This window comes from Falco cherrug, chromosome Z, assembly GCF_023634085.1.
Source record: "Falco cherrug isolate bFalChe1 chromosome Z, bFalChe1.pri, whole genome shotgun sequence".
Classification (NCBI taxonomy): domain Eukaryota; kingdom Metazoa; phylum Chordata; class Aves; order Falconiformes; family Falconidae; genus Falco; species Falco cherrug.
The window spans coordinates 52,761,989-52,782,853 of record NC_073720.1 but is presented as its reverse complement, the minus strand read 5'-3'; the positions used below and the strand labels follow the sequence as shown (position 1 = coordinate 52,782,853).

The following is a 20,865-nucleotide window of genomic DNA, read 5'->3' as shown; positions in this document are numbered from 1 at the left end:
TTTAGTTTAGAAAGTTTAGAAAAGTTTAAGCTTTAAATTTCTAAGTATATAAAACATGATCCTGATTCTGCAGTGCTTTAGATTTTTCATGGTTCCTGATTTTGTGTAAAGTGGTATGAGTTTGTGTCTTATCCAAGTTTTTTCACTAGTAAAAGAAGTTTTAATCTCCTCTCTAGTCACTTCTGATATTTCTTTGCCTACTGATACTGAAAAACTGGGAGTTTGTACTATATTTTGAGACAGTCATGTTAACAAAACTTCCTATTTTGGAGTCTATGTTAAATGGTAAACAGCTACCTATTAGAAAAATGTTCTGGTCTTTCATCAGTGTTTTGGCTAACAGTTTGACTTTAATGATACAGATTATCTGATTGCTGTTTTTGAAAATGGCTATAGGACTTTAAAAAATGCACAGTACATCTTGCTAATGCTGCTTTCTTGAATTTAGAGTCACAACGGCTTCAGCATTCTGCATCTCTCTGAAACCGAAGGTCAATGATAATATGACTCATATGATGGTGGACTTCACTCTGGAAAGGCACATACTCCAGTCCGTAAAGTTTTTGCCAGGTAAAAACTGTATGCGGTAATTTGTTAATACATTAATAACTTACTATATTTAAAACAAAAACACACTTCTTGCACCCTAATGAACAAATTTTTCAGAGTACCTAAACTCATTATTCTTACTCATTGGATGTTAAGCTGAATACCTTGAGGGTAAAAGTTTTTTAGTTTTATTATGTTAATTTCAGTATAATATAGCATTTATGAAAATAACATTCATCTCAGAAGTAAGAATGAGTCTTCTAGACTGTCTTTACTTTGAGTTGCTGCGCACACAAGCAAAGCAAAACAAGGAATTTATTTGCTACTTCCCATGGGCAGGGAGGTGTTTGGCCATCTCCAGGAGAACAGGGCTCCATCATGTCTAACAGTTACTTAGGAAGACAAATGCTATAATGCTGAATGTTCCCTCTCCTTTTCTCTTCCCCCAGTTTATATACTCAGCTTGATGCCATGTGATACGGAATACCTCTTCAGCTAGTTTGGGTTAGCTGTCCCCTCTCTATGTCCCATGCCCCTCCAGCCCTCTCGCTGGCAGGGCCTGAGAAACTGAGAAGTCCTGTCTTAGATCACCCAGCGACAACCAAACCCATCAGTGTGCTGTCAGCGTTGCTCTCACACCAAATCCAAAACACAGCGCTGCACCAGCTACTAAGAAGAAAATTAACTCTGTCCCAGCTGAAACCAGGACAAGTTGTCAGTTCCTCTATACTTCCTGAAGTTATCTTAACTTTGTCAAGACGGTAGCTACTAGCTTGATGCTTAGGGACACTTTGAAGTCTTAAGTCATCTGCAGTAGTGTTATGCATGGAACTGTAAGCTGGTATGTTGCTTACAAGGGCGGTGGTATGGTCTGAAATGCAAGAGGGGGATAATCTAAAAGGGCAGTGGTATTCCTATAATACAAAATGTGTATTGATGCATCGGTTTGAAAGTAAACTTAGATGCCGTATACCACTATGTATCTTTCACGTCTTTTTATTCATACTGCTTTATTTGCCCTTGACTGACACAAAGAATATATTGATAATAATACTGCTGGCAGGGATGTTAATTGTTTCATCTCTAGATCACTAATTCAAATCTGTTAAGGGCTTGGCAGCATCAGTTTATTTTTCTGCCAGTTTATCTTGTATGCTGCAGATACAGTATGTGATAGCAGGTGTAGTAAATTGCCAGTATTATTCCTTGTGGTAGCTAGCAGTGTCCAGGCAGAAATTCACCACTGTGGGTGGCAATCATTGCTCTGTATTTCATAGATAAGGGAGCGAGGCAGGTAAAGTGATCACAGTGGAGAACAGGAATGGGAGCGTAAAGATGTAGGAGCAAGCATGAACAAAGCCTTGTACCTAGATGAAGATACTTAGTATGACTTTTATTACGTGTGCATTTTCCTTATCAAGTATATAGGAATTTAAATTGTTTGGGCCTTTGATTTGTAAACAGGAATACTAACTGTCTGGACATTAATCTGGCTTTCTTTTGCTGTGGTGCCAAACTAATCAAATTACTCTGACATGAAATACTGATAGCTCAAACTGTTGCAGGCAAAATTGCACTGGGCACTGATAGACCTTCATACGTCAGGAAACACTGATGTCTTGCTGTGGGAAGTTGAAAATGGGTTTGGTGTCATGGTAATGCAGTCATTTGAACACTGCTTGCCGGAATTATGCTGAAGACTTGGTCCCTCCAAACACAGGGAATAGTCTTTACCTGGTATGTTATACCATGTCAAGAAAAACTGGAGTAGGTAGCTAATCTTACAGGTGTATGTTCTGAAATACTTGGCCTCATCTTAATTTTTCTGTTGCCAAAGAAGTGATCTTACTGATCCTATTCTCAAATTATAGTTGGATGACTTTGAAATTTGATGGCAAATGTACACGATTAACACTTGAGAACGTGGTTTAAACCTGGCAACCAAGCACCACACAGCCCCTTGTTCACTCCCCTGCTGTGTAGCAGGATGGGGAAGAGAGTCAGGAGGCTAAAAGTGAGAAAACTTGTGAGTTGAGGTAGAGTTTAATAGGTAAAGCAAAAGCTGTGTGAGTGAATTAATTTGCTGCTTCCCAGTAGCAGGCAAATGTTTAGCCATCTCCAGGAAAGCAGGGCTTCATCATCTGTAACAGTTACTTGGGAAGACAAAATGCCAAACATCTTTCCCTTCTTCTTTCTCCAGCTTTTATTGTTAAACATGACACCATATGGTATAGAATATCCCTTTGGTCAGTTGGGGTCAGCTGTCCTGGCAGTGTCCCCTCCCAGCTTCTTGTGCACCCCCAGCCTACTCACAACGGTGGTATGAGAAGCAGAAAAGGGCTAGATGCCTCTTAGCAATAACTAAACCCCCTGTGTTATCAAAACTGTTTTCATCATCAATCCAAAGCATAGTACCATAAAAGCCTGTATGAAGAAATATAACTCTGTCCCAGCCAAAACCAGTATAGACCTGAATGCTTTTGCTTCCAATCTCTTCTGTGCTGCTTATTTGTCCTCAAGCATTTTAGACTTACACTACCAGTTTCAGTGTGATTCCTGCTTAGCTTAAACTGCGGGGATGTGAGGGGTGAAAGGGAGTGTTTCGGTAGTGTTATATGCAAATGCTGGAACAGCTCATACATGAAGGGAAGGTGTAAAGCGGTATGCATGAAGCAAACTAGGCCTTCTGTTTCTGCGGGACCTGCTAGAGCGAGGAGGTGTTTTGCATCTAGATGGTAGAATGACACATCTCGAAATGACTCAACCATAATTAATGTGATGCAGATTGTCATCAGTCATTGTGGAGGGGCATCAAAGCTAACAATCTGTTAAAAAGTTTCAACAGCAGTGAGGCAATCTATATGTAATTAGAACTTGGTCACAGGGGCATTACACAGTTAAGGGTTTGAGTGTTATGAAAAGGGATGATTTTTGACAATCTGCAGGTCTACCAGTAGAATGCATTGGTATTATACTTTTGATGTTCCCGCATGATTGACTCGCGAGCCACTTTTATGTCTACTTCAAGCTTTTGTGAGAGAGAAACATTCACATACAAGGAAAAAACTTTTGCAGATCATTCCTCCAAAACCTGCAAACAATAAAGCATCTTTTTCACATCCTCCAGCAAAACTCTGCTTTGAAAGTAATTTGGATGCTACAAAGAATATGTAGATGCCTGCCTTGGAAAAACATTTTCCAGTGACTTAAGTGCTCTTTGATTTCATGGAAGTAGACTTCTATTTCTATAAACATTTTATTTCTGTCTTTTCTCTAGTGAATCTTAGGAATTCTTGCCACTTGTTTCAAGACAGGATGAAAAGGAAAGAAGGCTAGTGAACTGCTGCTGACTGGCTAGTGGAAACTATCATGCTGTTAGTTGTCTGTAATAGTGAATGTAAACTGAAGTGATACTGTTGAGGGCTGCAGGCACTTACCTTTCAAAGACTCGGAAATAAAAGTTTACTTCTTAATGTCCTTTGTTTAGTGTTTTAGAACTAGTTTAGAACTCTAAATGTAGGTTCATAATTGTAAGTCCACTCCACTCTAGCATGTCCTTTGTACTGCTTCCAGAAGGGGATCGCCCAACTTAGTGGCAAAACAGTCATCTGGAAAACATGATGGAAATGTTCGCTCTAGAGCTAATGCATATTTCTTGTTTCGTGAAATGTTATTCTATCATGCTTTGCTAATGGAATAGATCCTCTAAAAGGAATGAGTGTTACTCAGTTGCCAAGGGCAACTTCTGAACTCTGTAAATCCAAGGAGAACAAATTAATATTCAGTCCATTCTCTTCTTCGTACTGATCTGTGTATTTGTCTTCTGCAGTACCCAAAGCTCCAGAGATAGATCTAGCAGCATGTTTGGTTGCTGATAACTGCATAACAGTGTCATGGAGAATGCCTGAAGAGGACAGCAGAATTGATCATTTTTTACTGGAGTATAGGAAAACCAACTGCAGTGGGTTTCCTCGAGCAAAAGATGGACAGCGTTGGGAAGCGATAAACTACATTAAAGCTACTGAATATACATTATCGGGTAAATGTGTCTTATACTTCAAAACCAAGAATAGTGGTATAATTCTTTATGCTTGGAAATTTTGCAAAAGACCTGTTTTCCTGTATGTAATGAAGCTTCCATTGTTTCACATTAGTCTTGAGTGCTTTGTACAATTATGGCTCTGCATTTTGTTTTGGCTGAGGTTTTGTAAAAAATGTGTCAAATGAAGTTCATACTGATACTTAAACTTGTTTTTTGCAGATTGAGATAAATGGAAGACAGCTACAGTCTTGTAATAATTGTCAATAATGAATATCTATCAAGTTTATAAATATTCACTTTTTAGGTCTGAAATTTGATACAAAATACATGAATTTTAGAGTACAAGCTTGCAACAAAGCTGTGGCAGGGGAATACTCTGATCCTGTGACTCTGGAAACCAAAGGTAAAATTTCAAAGACTCTAACCTTAGATGTAGTGAAAACCCTGTGCTTACTGTTCTGCTTTCATACATGAACTTGTATGTTAAGTCTGCTTCTGCATGAGCACTGCTGACACATGTCCTAAGTAAAAAGGAAAACAAGTATTTCTGTATAGGATTACAAAACTCATTGACATAAAGCTGGTCTTTTAGTATTCCCTACCTCATTTTTAGTGCTTGATGTGACTTTCTGCAACAGTTTGAGATGGGTTGTTTTGAACTGTGGATTGATAGTACTATGTGAAGCTACATCATATGAACATCCAGCAAGAGAAGATGAATGTTGTGGCTGAGCATCAGTAGGACTCTTGGGGCATCTAAACAGTTGGTGTAGTTGGCTGGTTATTGGTACTTAATATGTGACAGGTGATAGCTTTCTGTAAATAAAAGTTGCTGAAAAGAACTTCCTGACCTTGTAGCTGTATATACTAATCACTGTCAATATTAAAAAAAACCAACTAGGCAGCTCTAGATTGCTAGAGTTAAGGCACTGCGTTAGAAATCAGTTTTTCTGAGGATGGTGGCTTCCTAACATTGTTTTGTAAATTAACTGGAAAAACATTTCTTGGAAATTGTTTTGTGACAGAACACAAAATGGGATCTTAACTATTATGGTGGAGAATAATGATCCTGAGGCTTTAGTTATAGCCAAGTCTGTAGTGTAAAGGGCAAGATGGCTGATATGAACTGGATAATTAAAATATAAATTCTGTTACTTGTGAATTCTGTTGCTTCATAATAACAAAGCTATATGCAATTTGAATGAGCTGATGGGCATTCAGGTAACTTTTCTAAAATTATTTTAATACTCTTAAGCAACATTCATTGTCAGATACATAGTATCCATTTAACAGCCACTTACATTCCTTATTCCAGTACCAGAAAAATAATCCTGATTTTGATTTTTTGGGTAGTTGTGAGGTTTCCCATATTATTTTTGTTACTTCTATGTGAACATCTAGTGCACTTTAATAACAAGCCCACAGAAGCTCAGTATTTTCATCCATGTGCTTACCTTACTGGTTTTTAGACTTGAGTTCTGCTGAGCTCTAAGCTCTTAAAATCTCAAGTATACTTTCTTTCAGATTTGGACTATGATATCTGATGGTGTTAGGACATTTAAGGTATAGTCAGTAGATAAACTTCTTAGTGAACTTGGCATGTTGTATTAATTTTGTTTTCTTGGATGAAAGACTTGGCTGCAACAAATACCAAGTCTCTTCTAGTTGCATGCATCTACTGTTCCTGTATCTGCAGCTGACTTTGTAGTTCAACTCTGCCTCTATGTGCTACCCTGTCAGTTTAGTATTTTCCAAGTCAGCAGTCCTTACGAATCATGAACACCTTGTTGGCAACTTAGTGCTGTGAAGTGTGAAAAATAAACATATCTTTTTAAAATCATCCATGATTTTAAGAATCTAGGGAGTAAGCTATAACTAGCAGAAAGTGCTAGCTGAATTTCATTGCTGATATTGCAGCATTATAGAGATGAAGAAATATACTTTGATGTAATCTATGCACTGAAGGTAATAGTTGGCTTTATGTAAAGGGCTCCTTACCCTGATTACAAGCATTAGACTAAAAAGCTGATGTTTCTGTTAAGTCAAACAGTGCTCTGCTACAATTTTACTTCTGCTTCTATAATTTTCTATGAATAGCCACTGTTGGGATAGAGCATTATACCATTTCACTGTTTTGCATTTTGTCTTGGCCAGCGTTTGTGTTCGGTTTGGACAGTACTTCATGTCACCTGAACTTGAAAGTTGGAGATACCTATGTTGAATGGGTTACTACTGGAGGCAAAGGCCAAGAAAAAATAAAAGGGAAGGAAAATAAAAGCACGTAAGAACTGTTTTTTTAAATGCTTAAGTTGTCTGACATGTCTCATCTGGCAATTAAGGGATGAGGGTAGGGGGACAATTAAAGCATTGAGGACAGTGGGACACCAAAGGAATTTTCATTCATAAATGTTGTTCTGGAAGAAATTTTGTTTTTTTTTATTTTATTTTCCTTCCCCTGTCACACAGATGTGGAGGTTGTTTATGGAAGCTATTAGAAAAGTTTTAATCATTAAATAGGATTCAATTAATTTAAAATAATTTGTTAGTTGAGTACTTTGAATGATACACTAACTTGTAGGTGTAGTGGGTTGACCTTGGCTGGCCACCTGGTGTCCACCAAGCTGCTCTGTCTCGACTTGACAGTGGGAGAAAGAATGACAAAAGGTTTGCGCATTGAGATAAAGATGAGGAGATCACTCTGTAGTTACTATCACAGGCAAAACAGACTTGATTTGGGGAAATCTGAATTTATTGCCAATCAAAATTCAGAGTATGATCATGAGAAATAAGAACAAATCTTAAAATACACTCTCTGCACTGCTCCCTTCTTCCAGGATCCACTTCAGTCCCAACTTCCCTACCTCCTCCCCTCAAGCAGTGGACAGGGTTGGAGGATGAGGATTTCAGTGAATACATGTGTTGTCTCTGCTGATTCTTCTTCCTCATGCTCTTTGCCTGCTCCACTGTGGAGTCCCACCCAAGGGAGACAGTCCTTCACTAACTGCTCTGACGTGGGCCTCTCCCACAGACTGCAGTCCTTCATAAACTGTTCCAGCCTGTGTCCTTTTCATAGTGTGTAGTCCTTTAGGAACAGTCTGCTCTAGTTTGGGTCCCACACAGGGCCGCAGATCCTGCCAGCAAACCTGCTCCAGTGTGGGCTCTTCGTGGGCTGCACCTTCCTTCAGGGCACATCCACCTGCTTTGGTGTGGGGTCCTCCATGGACTGCAGGGTGGCTGTATCCTCATTCCTCTCTTCTATATGCTCTTTTGCGGCAGCTTTTACCCTTTAAATAAGTTGTCACAGAGGCACTACCGCTATCACTGACTGGTTCAGTTTTGTTTGGTGATGGGTCTGTCTTGGAGCCAGCTGTCACTGTCTCCTTCTCACACAGGGTGGCTTCTGGCATCTTCTCACAGAAGTCACCGTTGCAGCCCTGCTGCTACCAAAACCTTGCCATGTAAACTCAATACAGTAGGTGAGGTAAATGTCAGCAGACAACTGATGTAATTCTGTTTAGTAGTGTCCCAGGTTACTACTGGTGAATAGACAGCTTTTCTGCTATAAAAAAATACGGAAAGTTACCTGCTTTGTCCTTTTGGAAAAGCTAAGGTTAGATAAATTCAGCCACCACCTATAGTACCAATTTTATCTTATAACACTCACTGGTGAGGAAAAGTTACCAGTAAAACAAACCACGTAGCAAAAAATAATGGAACATAACTCGTAAAAGAAGTAGCAGCCCTGAACACATTTGCTAGCCATTTTCCTCTAAGAGAAGTACTTAAGTACCAAGGATTCTGTTAAGTTAGATTGTTGAGTGTTAGGCCATTTAAATTTGTGCTGTTCAGAATCACTGAGTAAATATGCTTGGAAGAACGTCACTGTGGCAGTCTATTCTGACTGGGCCTTGAATATATCCAAGGATGAAGAATGTGTTAACTTGCAGGGCCTCTGTTCCTGTCCACCCGCACAGGAGGGGAGGAATATCCTGATACCCAACTAGAATTTCCTGTGGTGCAATGAGTACCGGGTGCCTCTCGGCTACTTATGTGTACCCCTCTGCGAAAAGCCTGACTTGATCTTCTCTGTACTGCCCTGTTGCACTGTTAAAGACAGCAGCTGGCTCTTGTCTTCCTGAGGCTGTGCAAACCCAATTGCCTTCCTGTACCCCACTCCCTTAATTGAGTTGTTGGCCCTCCACTGGACTTGCCTCTAATATGTCAGAGTATAGTCCTGAGGAGCCCAGGCTGGGACACAGGGCTTCAGGGTCAGTCTGACAAGTGCCAAATCAAGAGGAATGGTTACTTGCTTTGGCCTCCTGGTTGCTGTCTTGCTGCTACAGCCCAGGATGGGGTTGGTCACCTCTGCTGTGAAGGCACAGTGCAGTGAATTGTCCACCTGTTGTTGGCTCCTGTTGTCCACCAACACTCACGGCTGCTTTTCTGCAGAATTGCTCTTCCCTCAGTTGTCCCCCAGCCTGTCCTATCGTGTGGGGTTCCCTCATCTGGAGAACGCTATCCATAACTGTGACCCTGGTGCTCATCTGGTTCTGTGTACAGCTTATGGCCAACTACCCAGTCTGTATCTTACCTCTTGAGGTTTGGGGGTACTGGGTTAAAAGCCTTGCTAATGTCAAGGTGTGAACAGTGTTCAGTGCTCTTGCCTTGTCTGCAGAACTGGTTACTTCTTCCTCAAAGACAATTAATTCACTTTCAACGTGCACATTTTGGTATAAAGAGCACTGCTTGAGATAATTTATGAACAAATACCTTCCATATAGGCATATACTGCCAGAAGCATGGTAGAGTAAGTTTTAATGGCAGTTTAAAAATTGCGATAACTTACTGTAGTAATAGAAGGGTTGTTTAATGACTACTTATTTCTGTCAACAGTGGCCAGAAGGTGATAATATACCTCTTATTCCTGGGATCTAGCACCTAGTTTTGTTGGGAGTTTATGCTACTTTCCTTTGCTTGATGTACTGAGAAATAAATCTAATAGCCTTTATGAGTAACAGTGCACATGTGCTTTTAAAAAATATTTTGAAGGTTAACCTGGATTCACAGAAGTTGTGTATGTATTTTCCAGTGACTAGAAAAGAGTCTTCCTGGAAGGATGTGTCCTAACGAGAGACCTGATTTACAATGGTTGGAAGAACATTAAAACATTCTAGTGTTGATAGAAAGATCTCTGTTACTTACAGACATATTTATGCTTACTTAGCCTTCTGGCACATGATGGTGCGCTAAATTTTTCTACAAATATAGTAAAGAGTACCTTTCTGAGAAATTTAAAATTTTTCTAGTTCTTATTTTTTTCAATGTGAAAACCTTTTCGCCTCTGAACTTGTGCTGTAAGCTAGACATTAGATGAAAACAAATCGTTGTTTTTACACTTTCAAAGAGAATGAAGTTAGCCTGAGGGCATGTGTAAAAAGCTTCATGGCAATTCTACTTGCAGAACCAATCGTCCAAATGAAAGCATCTCTCTTTTTGATACATAAAGGCAGCTAAAATATTCTGCTATTCTTTGTGCAGTTGTGTTAGTGTAAATTTTTTCATGATTTTTCTAACAAAACTCCTGTTTGAGAAATTACTTCTCCCATTTTGCGCTCTTGCTCTTTGTCACTGATTTAGAAGTTGTGGGACCAAAACAAATGCCCAGGTTCCTAACTTGTAGGTTTTATTCTTCTGTATTCATCTATCAGATGGATATGTATTTGGTTTGAGATTAGCAGTAAAGAAAAGTTTTTGTAGGCAAAAACAAGCTCTTGAAGCTGTGCAGTGTTGCTAGTTCTACTACAGAAAACATATTAATTTCTGCTAAACTAAGTTTTAAAAATCTCTTGGAGATAACCGCTGACTCTGGGAGTCTTACACCTTGGTCTCCTTTTGTAGTTGTAAGAACTGGTGAAACTCTTTACTGGCCTTTGCTTTAGTAGAACATGGTCACATGTTCAGCTTAGCATCTCAGGCTAATCTTTTCTAGCAGGAGATTTAAATGAGCTTGCATTCTTTCTTGCAGACAGGGCTTTTGTTCCCTTTTGAGTATCTGTGCAATGGTGTCTGTATTAGAGGGAAGATTTGAAGCTAGCTCCATAGTTGGTGGGAAAAGTTGCCTTATTGTTTTAAAAAGGAAATGTGCAGCTTTCAGGGGTTGGAAAGAATATGATGACAATGAAATGCTAAATGATCTGTAAAATATTTGTTAAACTAGAAAAAAACCTCTGGATAACTTCTGATATCCATCCATGGATAACTTCTGATATCCCTCCTCAACCATTCCAAAACAGAATACATACTGCTTGGAATATGTTGTGTTTGCTGAAATGGACAAGAAAACTGGGACTAACTTAAGTGCTGTAGGCAACAATCCTAACCATAAGACCAGAATATCTGTCACTGAATATTGGAAAAACTGCATCAGTTATATACTAACTAATAAAGAACATGCTGTGTTGGAAAATGGGCACCAAACTGACTTTCTCTATAAATTTTTCTGACTTTCCGTATTGGAAGGGAGATTTAAGTACTTGGAGGAAAAAAAAAAACCCAAAACCAACGACTATTTTTTAAACTTATGCCAAATACCTAATGTCATTGAACTGTTAAAGGCTGTTAGATTTTGAATAGACAAAGGACATGCAACGGCCATTTACAGAAGACTTGAATAAAATAAATGATATTGAGGACCTTTTAATGTCTTCCTAACTTTGAGAAAATAGTAGCAAAGCACCTGCATCTGTCTTATGGTGGTGCTCTAAATGGCCGTATTGCTTTTTGCATAACTCATTTATACTGAGTTGAGCAGTAATAGTAAAATAGTAAATAGAAAAAATTGAGCAGCTTTTGTTGGAAGTGTGAGTGAATGATCTTTGCACTTGAAGCAGGATGGAATCTGCCGAGAGTGATGATTCCCCCTGAAATTATGCTTTAATTCTTGGCTATGCTTTTCTCTTTTTCCATGCTATCACTTGCTACCTTTTTCTTTGGTAAGTAAACTAGAGCTTCCTTCATGTTAACAAGATTCAAAAGCATATGATGTGATGCACCTGCATAATATGTTTGCACCCTTCATGTAACTCTTGCAAGCAATTTAGAAGTTTAGCTGTTTTCTGATCAGTACTGGCAAATTTATATGATAAGTGGTGATGCTAAAGTAGACAGCCTTTTCATCAGTGATTTCTTTTAGACTTCTGTAACTGGAATAAATCAAACTTAGTCATGAAGGTGAACCAGAGATTCTATTATACTTATGTATGAGAGCTTAATATCCCACTCATCTTTTGATTCCCCTGTGACTTTATTTTAATGAAGGTATGAGGCAAAAGGGCCATTTTCTAACCCTTTATGAAATGGTATTAGAGAACAATTACAGAAAACTTGAATTTAGTGTTGAATGAATCTGAAAGGAAACAAGCTAAACTTCACTATATTAGTGGGCATTTAAGTGGCAGTTAGCTTTACCAAATTGTAGCTGAGGGAAAGGTTGGAGAGAGAACTTGTGTGTGTGATAACTCTTCTAAGGTTAATGTATGATATACTACAGAGGATGAAGATTTGGCAATGACTTCATGTGTGTATTTCAGAGACTTATATACTTAAAATTTTTTTCCAATTAAATTAAACTCTAAACTGCATAGGTATTTTTGAAAAGTTAAAATTCTTTGCTACCCATCACCTTTAAAGTAACAACCAGACATGATTCCTGGCTACTGAGTTTTAATATTCATTGCAATTTGCAAATAGCTTTCATTTTATGTAAAGCTTAGATTGCTAGGAATACTTTTTGGGGGCACAACTACAGTAAAATGTTTGAAAACCTCATGAGGTTAACGTTATTCTTTTATGTAACTTATTAGAATATTCTCTAGGGCAAAGTGTGGTTTTGTTTATTTTGCTATTGTGTCCTGAGAATGCTTTTGAAAAGAATGATTAGAAAATCTAAGTCTTTCTTTATTGGGATTAGGCTTTTAAATGTTATAATGACTCTTGAGGAGTTGCTGCGTGCTTCTTAGCAGAATGTGTTCTGACACAATTTTCTGTAGTCTTTGATAGACTTAATCACAATCTCCATCCTTCAGTATACTTTTGGTGTTTGATTTGTTGGTGGCTTTTTTTTCTTTTTAGGAGAGCGATGCAGTAAACCCTGGAAGTCTCACTTTATCTTTTTTTTAATATCAATTTTTTTTAGAGTTGACTCTCTTGGGTTTTATATAATCTTCAGTGTGTATTTTCTAATACAGTTATCACAGTTTTACTCCTTTCATTCTTCATAGAGTTAGATGTTTTCCTGGCATTTCAGTCATTGCTTATACAAGCCATACATGTGCTGAAAAACCTACATTTAATACAACTGATGTTATTTTCCCATTCGCTGATACTAATAGTGAAAACTAGGCATTTTGGCATTGAGCATCAACAGTATATTCATACTTAACAGATCAGCTACAACAATCAGATAAGACTCACTAGAAATCCTATGGGGAAAACCAGAAACATGAATTCTCTAAGGTTCTGCATAGTACAGGTGAAACAATGTTTTATACAGGCATTCATTCAAATGCATCTGCAACACATCTGCTTTTTTGTCCTGTTTCCTTTCTCAAGTGCCTCTGAAATTGTTTGTTACAATGCCATGTATCTTTCCTTGCTGTCTGCTCTTGCAGTTCTTGTGCATGCATGCTGATAGAGGTGTTAAGTGGCTGAACTAATGTGTCATTTCAATAGCTTATGTAGTATGTTTATTGCTCCCTGATTGACTTGGGAAAAGTTGTCTGTGTGTGCATTTCTGTAATTGCATCCAAATCTTGAACGGTTAATTTCTTCTTAGAAGTGGCCCACAGTCTCCAAAGAGGATATCTTTTAGCAGATCCTTGGTGAGGAGGAGCAGCAGAGATCGTTTTGCTGGTGAATCATACACGGTGTTAGGTAAGGTGAACTTTTAAATTTTGTTAGAGGTGTAATGCTGTGGGAGAACAGATTAGGTAGGAATTAGAGGGAAAATCTGTGATTGTTCAAGGCTGTGTACTTGATGCTGTCTTGCGTAGAAGGAGTTTTTTCTATATAACACCACAATTTCATGATACAGTATGTGTCTTCAAGTCTGTTGAAGCTCTTCTATTATAAAGCTCTTTGGTGACTAACATTCACTGCTGTTAAATGTATCTTGTCTCAGTAAGTGTAAGTAAAAGCTGTTTTGTTATTCTATTTTAAATTTTTATTCTGTTTTCTTGTACATGAATTTTTTTGTTCCTTGTAGTTCAGGTTTTTTTTATTTTTAAGCCCTCATCTTAAAATAAAAAGAGAAGTGCCTATAAGGAAGCAAGCATTGGAAGGTATGCTTAATTGTAGCAACTAAATGTTGGGGTTTTTTTGGTAGGAGACACTGCTATTGAAAGTGGACAGCATTACTGGGAGGTGAGAGCCCAGAAGGAATGCAAATCCTACAGTGTGGGAGTAACATATAGAAACCTGGGGAAATTTGAGCAACTGGGGAAGACTAATTCAAGCTGGTGCATCCATATCAACAACTGGCTGCAAACCACATTTTCAGCAAAACATAATAATAAAACCAAGACTCTAGATATGCCTGTTCCAGACAGAATAGGAGTGTACTGCGACTTTGATGGAGGTAAATTACAATCTTAAGATATCTAGCTAAAAACTTACCCATGCCAAATTGAATCAGGACAAGGCTAAAGTAGCACATTACTTCCAGATTGATACAGTCTCTTAATGAAAATAAGGCCCAGAGCTGTTTGTGTAATAATGCTTGTAATGTCAAATGATCTGGGTTCATCTGTGTGGCAGAGCTACTGAGTATTTTTCAGTCATGTGGACTGTATTTGTTGTGTTCTGGAAACCTTTCTCTGGAAAAAAATCAATTTTACCAAAACTTACACACCAATAGCATTTAAACATGTATTTCAACTTGTTTTCTGTCTCTTTTAGGTCAGCTCACATTTTACGATGGAAACTCAAAGAAGCTCTTATACACCTTTAGAACAAAGTTTACTCAACAATTATTACCAGGCTTCATGGTCAGTATCTATAAAATTTTGTTCAGTTTCTAGCACAGAATTCATTTTACTAAAGACTTAATTGGTTTTTAAAGGAAGAAACTGGGAGCGCTGTTTTTGGCTGACTAATAATTTTAAACAATTTTTAACACTTTCTTTTTGATTTCCTGTGGTACTTAGAGCAGCACTCCAATGGGAGAACTCTGTTATCTGGATGTCTCTGCTATGTAAATAAGTCATCACATTTTTGTAGGGTAAATTCATAGCGCATTCAAGTAGCTGATGAGCCTGCTGCGGTAATTGGTTTGAACTGATGCAAATAAGAGTCCAAGATGCTGCAGGCTGTCCGAGTAGCTATCATGAGACGGAACAACAGCAGATGCTTCTCTCTGAGATACAAGACTCTAGCTTTCAAATCTTTAAAAGCTCTGTGGGATTTGTCTTGCCAGCCATTTCACTAGCCTGTGTAACTTTTTTGTGGTTCTAAGCTAATCAGTGAAAACTTGTTGCAATTCTAAAGATTCAAACCTTGCAAAAAAATGTACAGGAAAATTACTAGTTACTGTGTATTGGTTTTCCTTTGATGATTTAAGTAACTAACTAAATTTGCAGGCCTCAGCTGTGTTAAAAGATGCCATCAGGTGCATTATACTTTGGAAGCAGCGTACAGGTCTAGGAAAACTGTGGAATCTGGAGGAGGCTAGCAACTCAGCTGCCTAGATTCTGATCTCTAGTCTCGTGTAATGTAGCCCATAGAAACATAGCATAGTAATTTTAAAGTGTGATTAGACCAAAATAAAGTTATTGTTCTTTTGGGCATGGAGCAGGAACAGAAAAGTAACTCGCCTGGGCAGCCTTACATCTAGCACTTGCAAACACCTGATTTTTCACTTTCATCAGACAGAATTGCCTGCACAATTTCTACTGTTGGCTAGAGGTACTGACAACAGGAGTCCAAGAATTTTAATAGCTGTTTATTTGGAGGTGACTAAGCAAGTTGCCTTACTGAACCTTTTCAACATACGGGGAACAGAATGGCTTCGGAACTGCTGGGATACCTGTGTTAGTCATTCCTCTAGCATTGCTAAGGCTGACTGACAAGTCAGTTCCTAGGGCATCCAAGGAAACACTTGCTTACCCATGGTTTGGCCTATTAGCTTGCATCTCATACAGCCTCTAGAGCAGGGGTCCTCAAACTACGGCCCCCCAGGGTCCTCAATCCGGCCCCTGCTATTTACAGACCCCCCCTGCTCCCCCCCACCGGGGTTGGGGGGGGAGGGGAAACCAAGCAGCCGCAGATGGCTGCCTGCCACTGCATCCGCGCCGGCCCCCTGGTTAAAAAGTTTGAGGACCCCTGGTCTAGTGCTTGGTGATAGCAGTCAGACCTTGGGTTAGTCGGAACACTTAAAAATTGCAAGCTACTTAATTACAGCTCTCAAATTTATTCATAAACAGGGATAAATGTTTTTTCAGGACCTTGGTTGTAAAATAGAGGTCACTGGTACCTGTGCCCTTAATGCTTCTCAAAACATAGGGGGTTTTTTGTATTATGTTTACATTGACATAATTCTGCCGTGCTGTAACTAGAACTAAGCACTGCTTTCACACACTGGAGTGTAGTGACAGTATTGCTTTTCATTGTCATAAAGTACTTGCTGCTAGTACATTGGTCTTCAAAGAAGTTTTCCTATTATGAGCAGTTCTTTTAGTGCTAGATCTTAGACTTGGTTATAAACTTAGTCATAAAGCATAGTATGTGAAGCATCTTATACTTTATGGTCTTCAAAACTAGCTTCTGGGTGATTAGAATGTTTTACAGAGTACTGTGACTAGAAAGCAAGAGGGAAGACATGCAGCTGCAGGTTTTGTGTTAGTTCCATTGTGGGACAGGAGAAGAGATGTAGATAATTAATAATGTTCAGAATATTGATTTTTTTTTTTTTTTTTTCTCCTTAGATCTGGTGTGGTGGGCTTACGTTGAGTACTGGTTTGCAGGTGCCAAGTGTGGTGAAAATGCACCAGAAAAGTGAAAATGAATTGAGTGGTTCGGCAACCAGTTTAAACAATATCGCCTAGTAACGTCTATTATTATATATTGCTGATTATTTTTTTTTCCCCCCTGTGTGGCTGTTACTGACAGAAGCCTGTCAGAATTGGATTAAACTGGATTTGCTACCTGCTGCTGTTTGGGGCTTAAAGTGTTAGGAACCTACTGTGAATCCAGACACAAGTGTCAGACAGAAAACTGAACTGTTGCCTATTTGAAAAATAAGTGGAGAAATAAAAAGCTGTAACTATGTGCTTTTCTAATACTGTATTTAAACATTTTGTTATGGACATGAATATTACTTTTGTAATTAGTGGGTTTTTTCTGTGAAAAATTAAACATACAGGGTTTTTTAGCTCTCCTAACATGAATTACTTGACTATAGGTTTTATTATTACCGGGCTTCCCATTAGAACCTGTGATATCAAACATGCATTTCAAAAGAGTGTTGATTTGCTACCCTAGCCTAGCAAAATATCACAGCATATGATTTCAAAAGAATATTACAAGAAGTAAGAGCAGTCTGTGATATTTTTTTCTGATATAAAATCATCCTGTTTCCCAGGAGTAGCTCATTTAAATATTGGATATTTAAAGTTTGGCTTCTGTTTATTACAGATTACAGAATATGTAAAAACTTAAAGGTATTTAAAAGCGTTCTTATGTAATCAGGGAAGATGCATTATGATAACCAGTCATTGAACTGGGAATTATTTCAGTTAAGAGGTTCAGAACCAAAAATCCAGAGCTTTTTTAAAACTACAGCATGCTACTGCTCTCTTAGCTCTTAATTGAGGGTCAACTCTTGGCTTTCTAGTTTTGTGGCATTATTCCAATTAGATTATGATAATCAGCAATTCACATTGCACCTGATGAAAAAATGACAAATTGAATCTTTGTCTGCCAGTAGCAAGGGTGCAGTGCAGCTGAGGCTGGGAACAAGGGTGTGAGAGCTTCAGTTTAAATGCATCTCCCCAGAGAAGATCATGGGGGATGGGCTATTGCCAAAACACCTTTCAGCGTTTTCTTAAGCCAGCTCCAAGGCTGGCTAAAACTTCTCAAACAGCTATGTCAGTATCAAAGCTGGCAGCAGAAGTGGCACTAAATTCCTGTTGATGGGGCAGTATCCTCTGAGCCCAGGTGCACATTTTTGCTACCTGTTCTGACTAGCCTAGTGAGGATTGCTGGTACTGTCTGGATAACCAGAGACATCAAAAAATTCCATGATTTTTTTATCCAGCAGAAATGTAGCTTATATGTGTAGTATCCCACCCTAACTTGCTAGCACATACCATACATCATGTATATGTGGCTATGAGACTGGCCTTCAGAGGACCATATCCTAAAGGCTCTCCTTATAGCCTCCCAGCATAATGTGTTCCCCTCTCTTAAGGGCAAGGGAAAAAGTGGAAAGTGAGCAAATGCTTTGCCAGCTAACATGATCTGCTTTTGGATCTGCATGTACATGTTTTTGTTCACATATCAAGTGAAATGTTGAGCCTGGGTGTTCAATGATCTCAGCTCCTAGTTGGTAGCTTAGTAACAATAGTCATATGATTCATAATAGTGGGAGAGCTAAAAAAATAATCATGTTATATTCTTCGTGGAAAATTGCAACTTTTCAATGAGAATTCTGTGTGTATTATAGACTGTTAAAATCTGCTTTCTTCCCTCTAATTGAGTCCAGGAGCCTAGAAATAATTTTCAGATATACACTTGAATCAGCTGTGTCCTAACTGAAGATTTTTTCCAAATACCATCTGAAAACTGTTTCAAATTCATGCTGATAGTCCATAGTGAATTGGCTTCTTTCTTACAGGGCTGAACTGTAAAAACATTTTAAATATTGATATGGGTCCTTTGTGTCTATCAAGATTTCTCAAGAAGAGAAATTCCGTGAAACAACTCATAATCTGATTGTGATGTTCAGTGGAAAACTTTAAATTTTTTTCTTAATACTTGCTCTAGAAAGTTATGTTTCTCTTGAGAAATCATGAAGTTGACAGGATGGTTGAGCCTTCATGTTAACTTTGTATCTGCAACTTGAGCATCTCTATAAATATTTGCTTTGTGAACAGATCAGCTGTGATTTTTTTTTTGCAGAGGAAAAGTGCAAAACAATTCCCAGTTTAACTGTACTTTCCTCTGCCAGTTTAGTGTTTTGGGTCTTGAAACAGAGATACTGGAAGGTGACATGATTCTTGAACAGTGTTTGAATGCTTCAAATGTTATCCACAGATGTTGTTATATTATCCTAATAGTCTGTGTAGTAATCTTAAATACTACTTCCTCAGTTCTTTACTTTTTACTTCAGTGAACACCTGACTGGGTGTGCTAGGGGCTCAGCTGCTATGAATTCAGTGGTATGTGAGCAAGTAAGACTTGTGTGGTTGAACCCTGGTGGTGGTTTGAGAGGGCAGGGTTAAGATAGATGCTCCTTATTTTGAGACTTGTTCTTCTAACGACTGTGGTAAACAGATACAGAAATAGGCTAGCAACCCTTCGCACTTGATGTTGGGTGTTCAGCTACAGTTCCTACTTCCCTTTTTGGCAAGAAAGGGAATATTTACAGTAAGTTAATGTGTAGTGAGAGAAAACTATGAGTAACCTCTATTTCTACATAAAAGCATTTGATTTTTTTTTTGTAAGATGTATAACCTGCAAGTTAAATTTGATATGCACAATGTAAAAACATAGTTTTTCTTTAACATTTAAAAGAAAGCTTAAATGATTTCTTACTGTGACTTGCAAGTTCTAGATTAACTCATGTCCTGGATGAAGTCAATGTGACCTTTTTTACCCTTAAAGAATGAATTTGTTATTTGATAGTTTGCACAGATGTCAAATTTTTGCTGCTAACGGCTAGTACAACTGTTTTTAGTAAATGGGGATATGAAGAATTGCCTTAAGCACTTTAGATTTCTTAGACTTTTTTCTTTCCTGAGCTAATAGTTGTCCAGTACCAATTTATTGGTGATATTTTGTTGAAGTTGGTGCGCTGTTTGTACCTGCAGCAAGAAAGGAATGCGTGCAGCCTGTGAAGTTACTTTTTTCCTAGGCAAATCCACCTCAGGAATTGGAGAGGTTGTTCTTTGGCAATGGAATTAGACCTTTTGAAGGTCTATGGGTTTACCCGTCGTTAACGCAAAGTAGAATATCTGTAGTAATTTAATACTCCTTGAGCCTCTGTGTTCTGGAGTTGATGCTGTTAGGTGGCTAGACAGGAGTTTTCTTCTGTATGACCAAAATAAGATTTATAATTTTTTTCTAAACAGTGATCGCTGGTAGTCATTCAGACTTCAGATAACTTCAGGATAACTTGTGAGGAACTGAAGGTTTCCCCTGAGTTAATACATCAGTAAATTGTAACTTTTGTTGTTTCTACAGAAAGCTGTATGAACTGCAACAAGGGATGTGAATTTTAGAAAGGATGACTTAAACACATCCAGGTGATAGGTGCTTCTCCAAATACCAAATACAGATGGCAGAGGGTGAAGGCTTACTTATTTAGCCCTCCTCTAAGGAGAAAAAAGTAGAGGCTACTGTACAAACCCTGTTTCCCTACCCCCTTGTGCCCTCCAACAAGAGTGCTGTTCCTGCTGTTTTGCATTAAGACCGGGGAATGGGAACTGGTTCCCTCAGGAAGAACATCTGACTTAGCACTGTTGTGGTTTCCTAACGATCACTGGTCCTGAACATCATGCATAATTTGACAGGCAACAGCGATGAGTTCTGTTGATTGTTGCCCCCGCCTCAACCTCCCTGGAGCCGTCTGAAGGCCCTGCTGGAAGGGGAGGCCTGGCAGCGGTTTTCCGTCGCCATCCCTGCGTCCCGGCCGCACACGGTGCGCCTCCATCGCTCGCTGCCTTCCCGCACTGGCCTGCGACACCTCCTGTGCAGCTGCGCGTCCCGGGGGCAGCCGCCGCGGGGGCCCCACCGCCACTGGCTGTACTCCGGCCTCCTCCGCCGGGTGCCATCCTTCGCCGCCGCGGAGCGTTCTGGTGTCTTTGACTGAGGTGTGATGCAAGCGTTTTGTATTAATAAAGAAATTTGAAATCTGTTGTGCCTGAGTCTCCCTCGTTTTATTTTCCTCCGCGGTGGGGCTCGGTCCCCGGGCGTGGAGGTGCTGAGGGGGTGCTGGGTGTCCCGGTGGGGCGGGGCCGGGAGGCCCGCGGTGCCCGGCTGGCCTGGGCGCAGATCCGGCA

At 39.1% G+C, this 20,865-nt stretch overlaps 1 protein-coding gene across 5 annotated transcripts in view; it reads left to right on the top strand.

The window, feature by feature from the left end:
• The window catches only part of FSD1L (fibronectin type III and SPRY domain containing 1 like), a 35,087-nt gene extending 14,366 nt beyond the window's left edge, over nt 1-20,721 (top strand). For 2 of the 5 annotated variants that reach the window (XM_055699794.1, XM_055699796.1), the window contains 8 exons: nt 449-570; nt 4,379-4,588; nt 4,896-4,994; nt 6,746-6,872; nt 13,425-13,522; nt 13,974-14,225; nt 14,546-14,634; nt 16,570-20,721. In XM_055699794.1, the coding sequence (XP_055555769.1) occupies nt 449-570; nt 4,379-4,588; nt 4,896-4,994; nt 6,746-6,872; nt 13,425-13,522; nt 13,974-14,225; nt 14,546-14,634; nt 16,570-16,689 (1,117 nt within the window). In that variant the 3' untranslated portion in view covers nt 16,690-20,721. The remainder of the gene's footprint in view (nt 1-448; nt 571-4,378; nt 4,589-4,895; nt 4,995-6,745; nt 6,873-13,424; nt 13,523-13,973; nt 14,226-14,545; nt 14,635-16,569) is intronic. The other 3 variants (XM_055699795.1, XM_055699799.1, XM_055699797.1) reach the window with 3 other exon arrangements.
• The last annotated feature ends 144 nt before the right edge of the window (nt 20,722-20,865 follow it).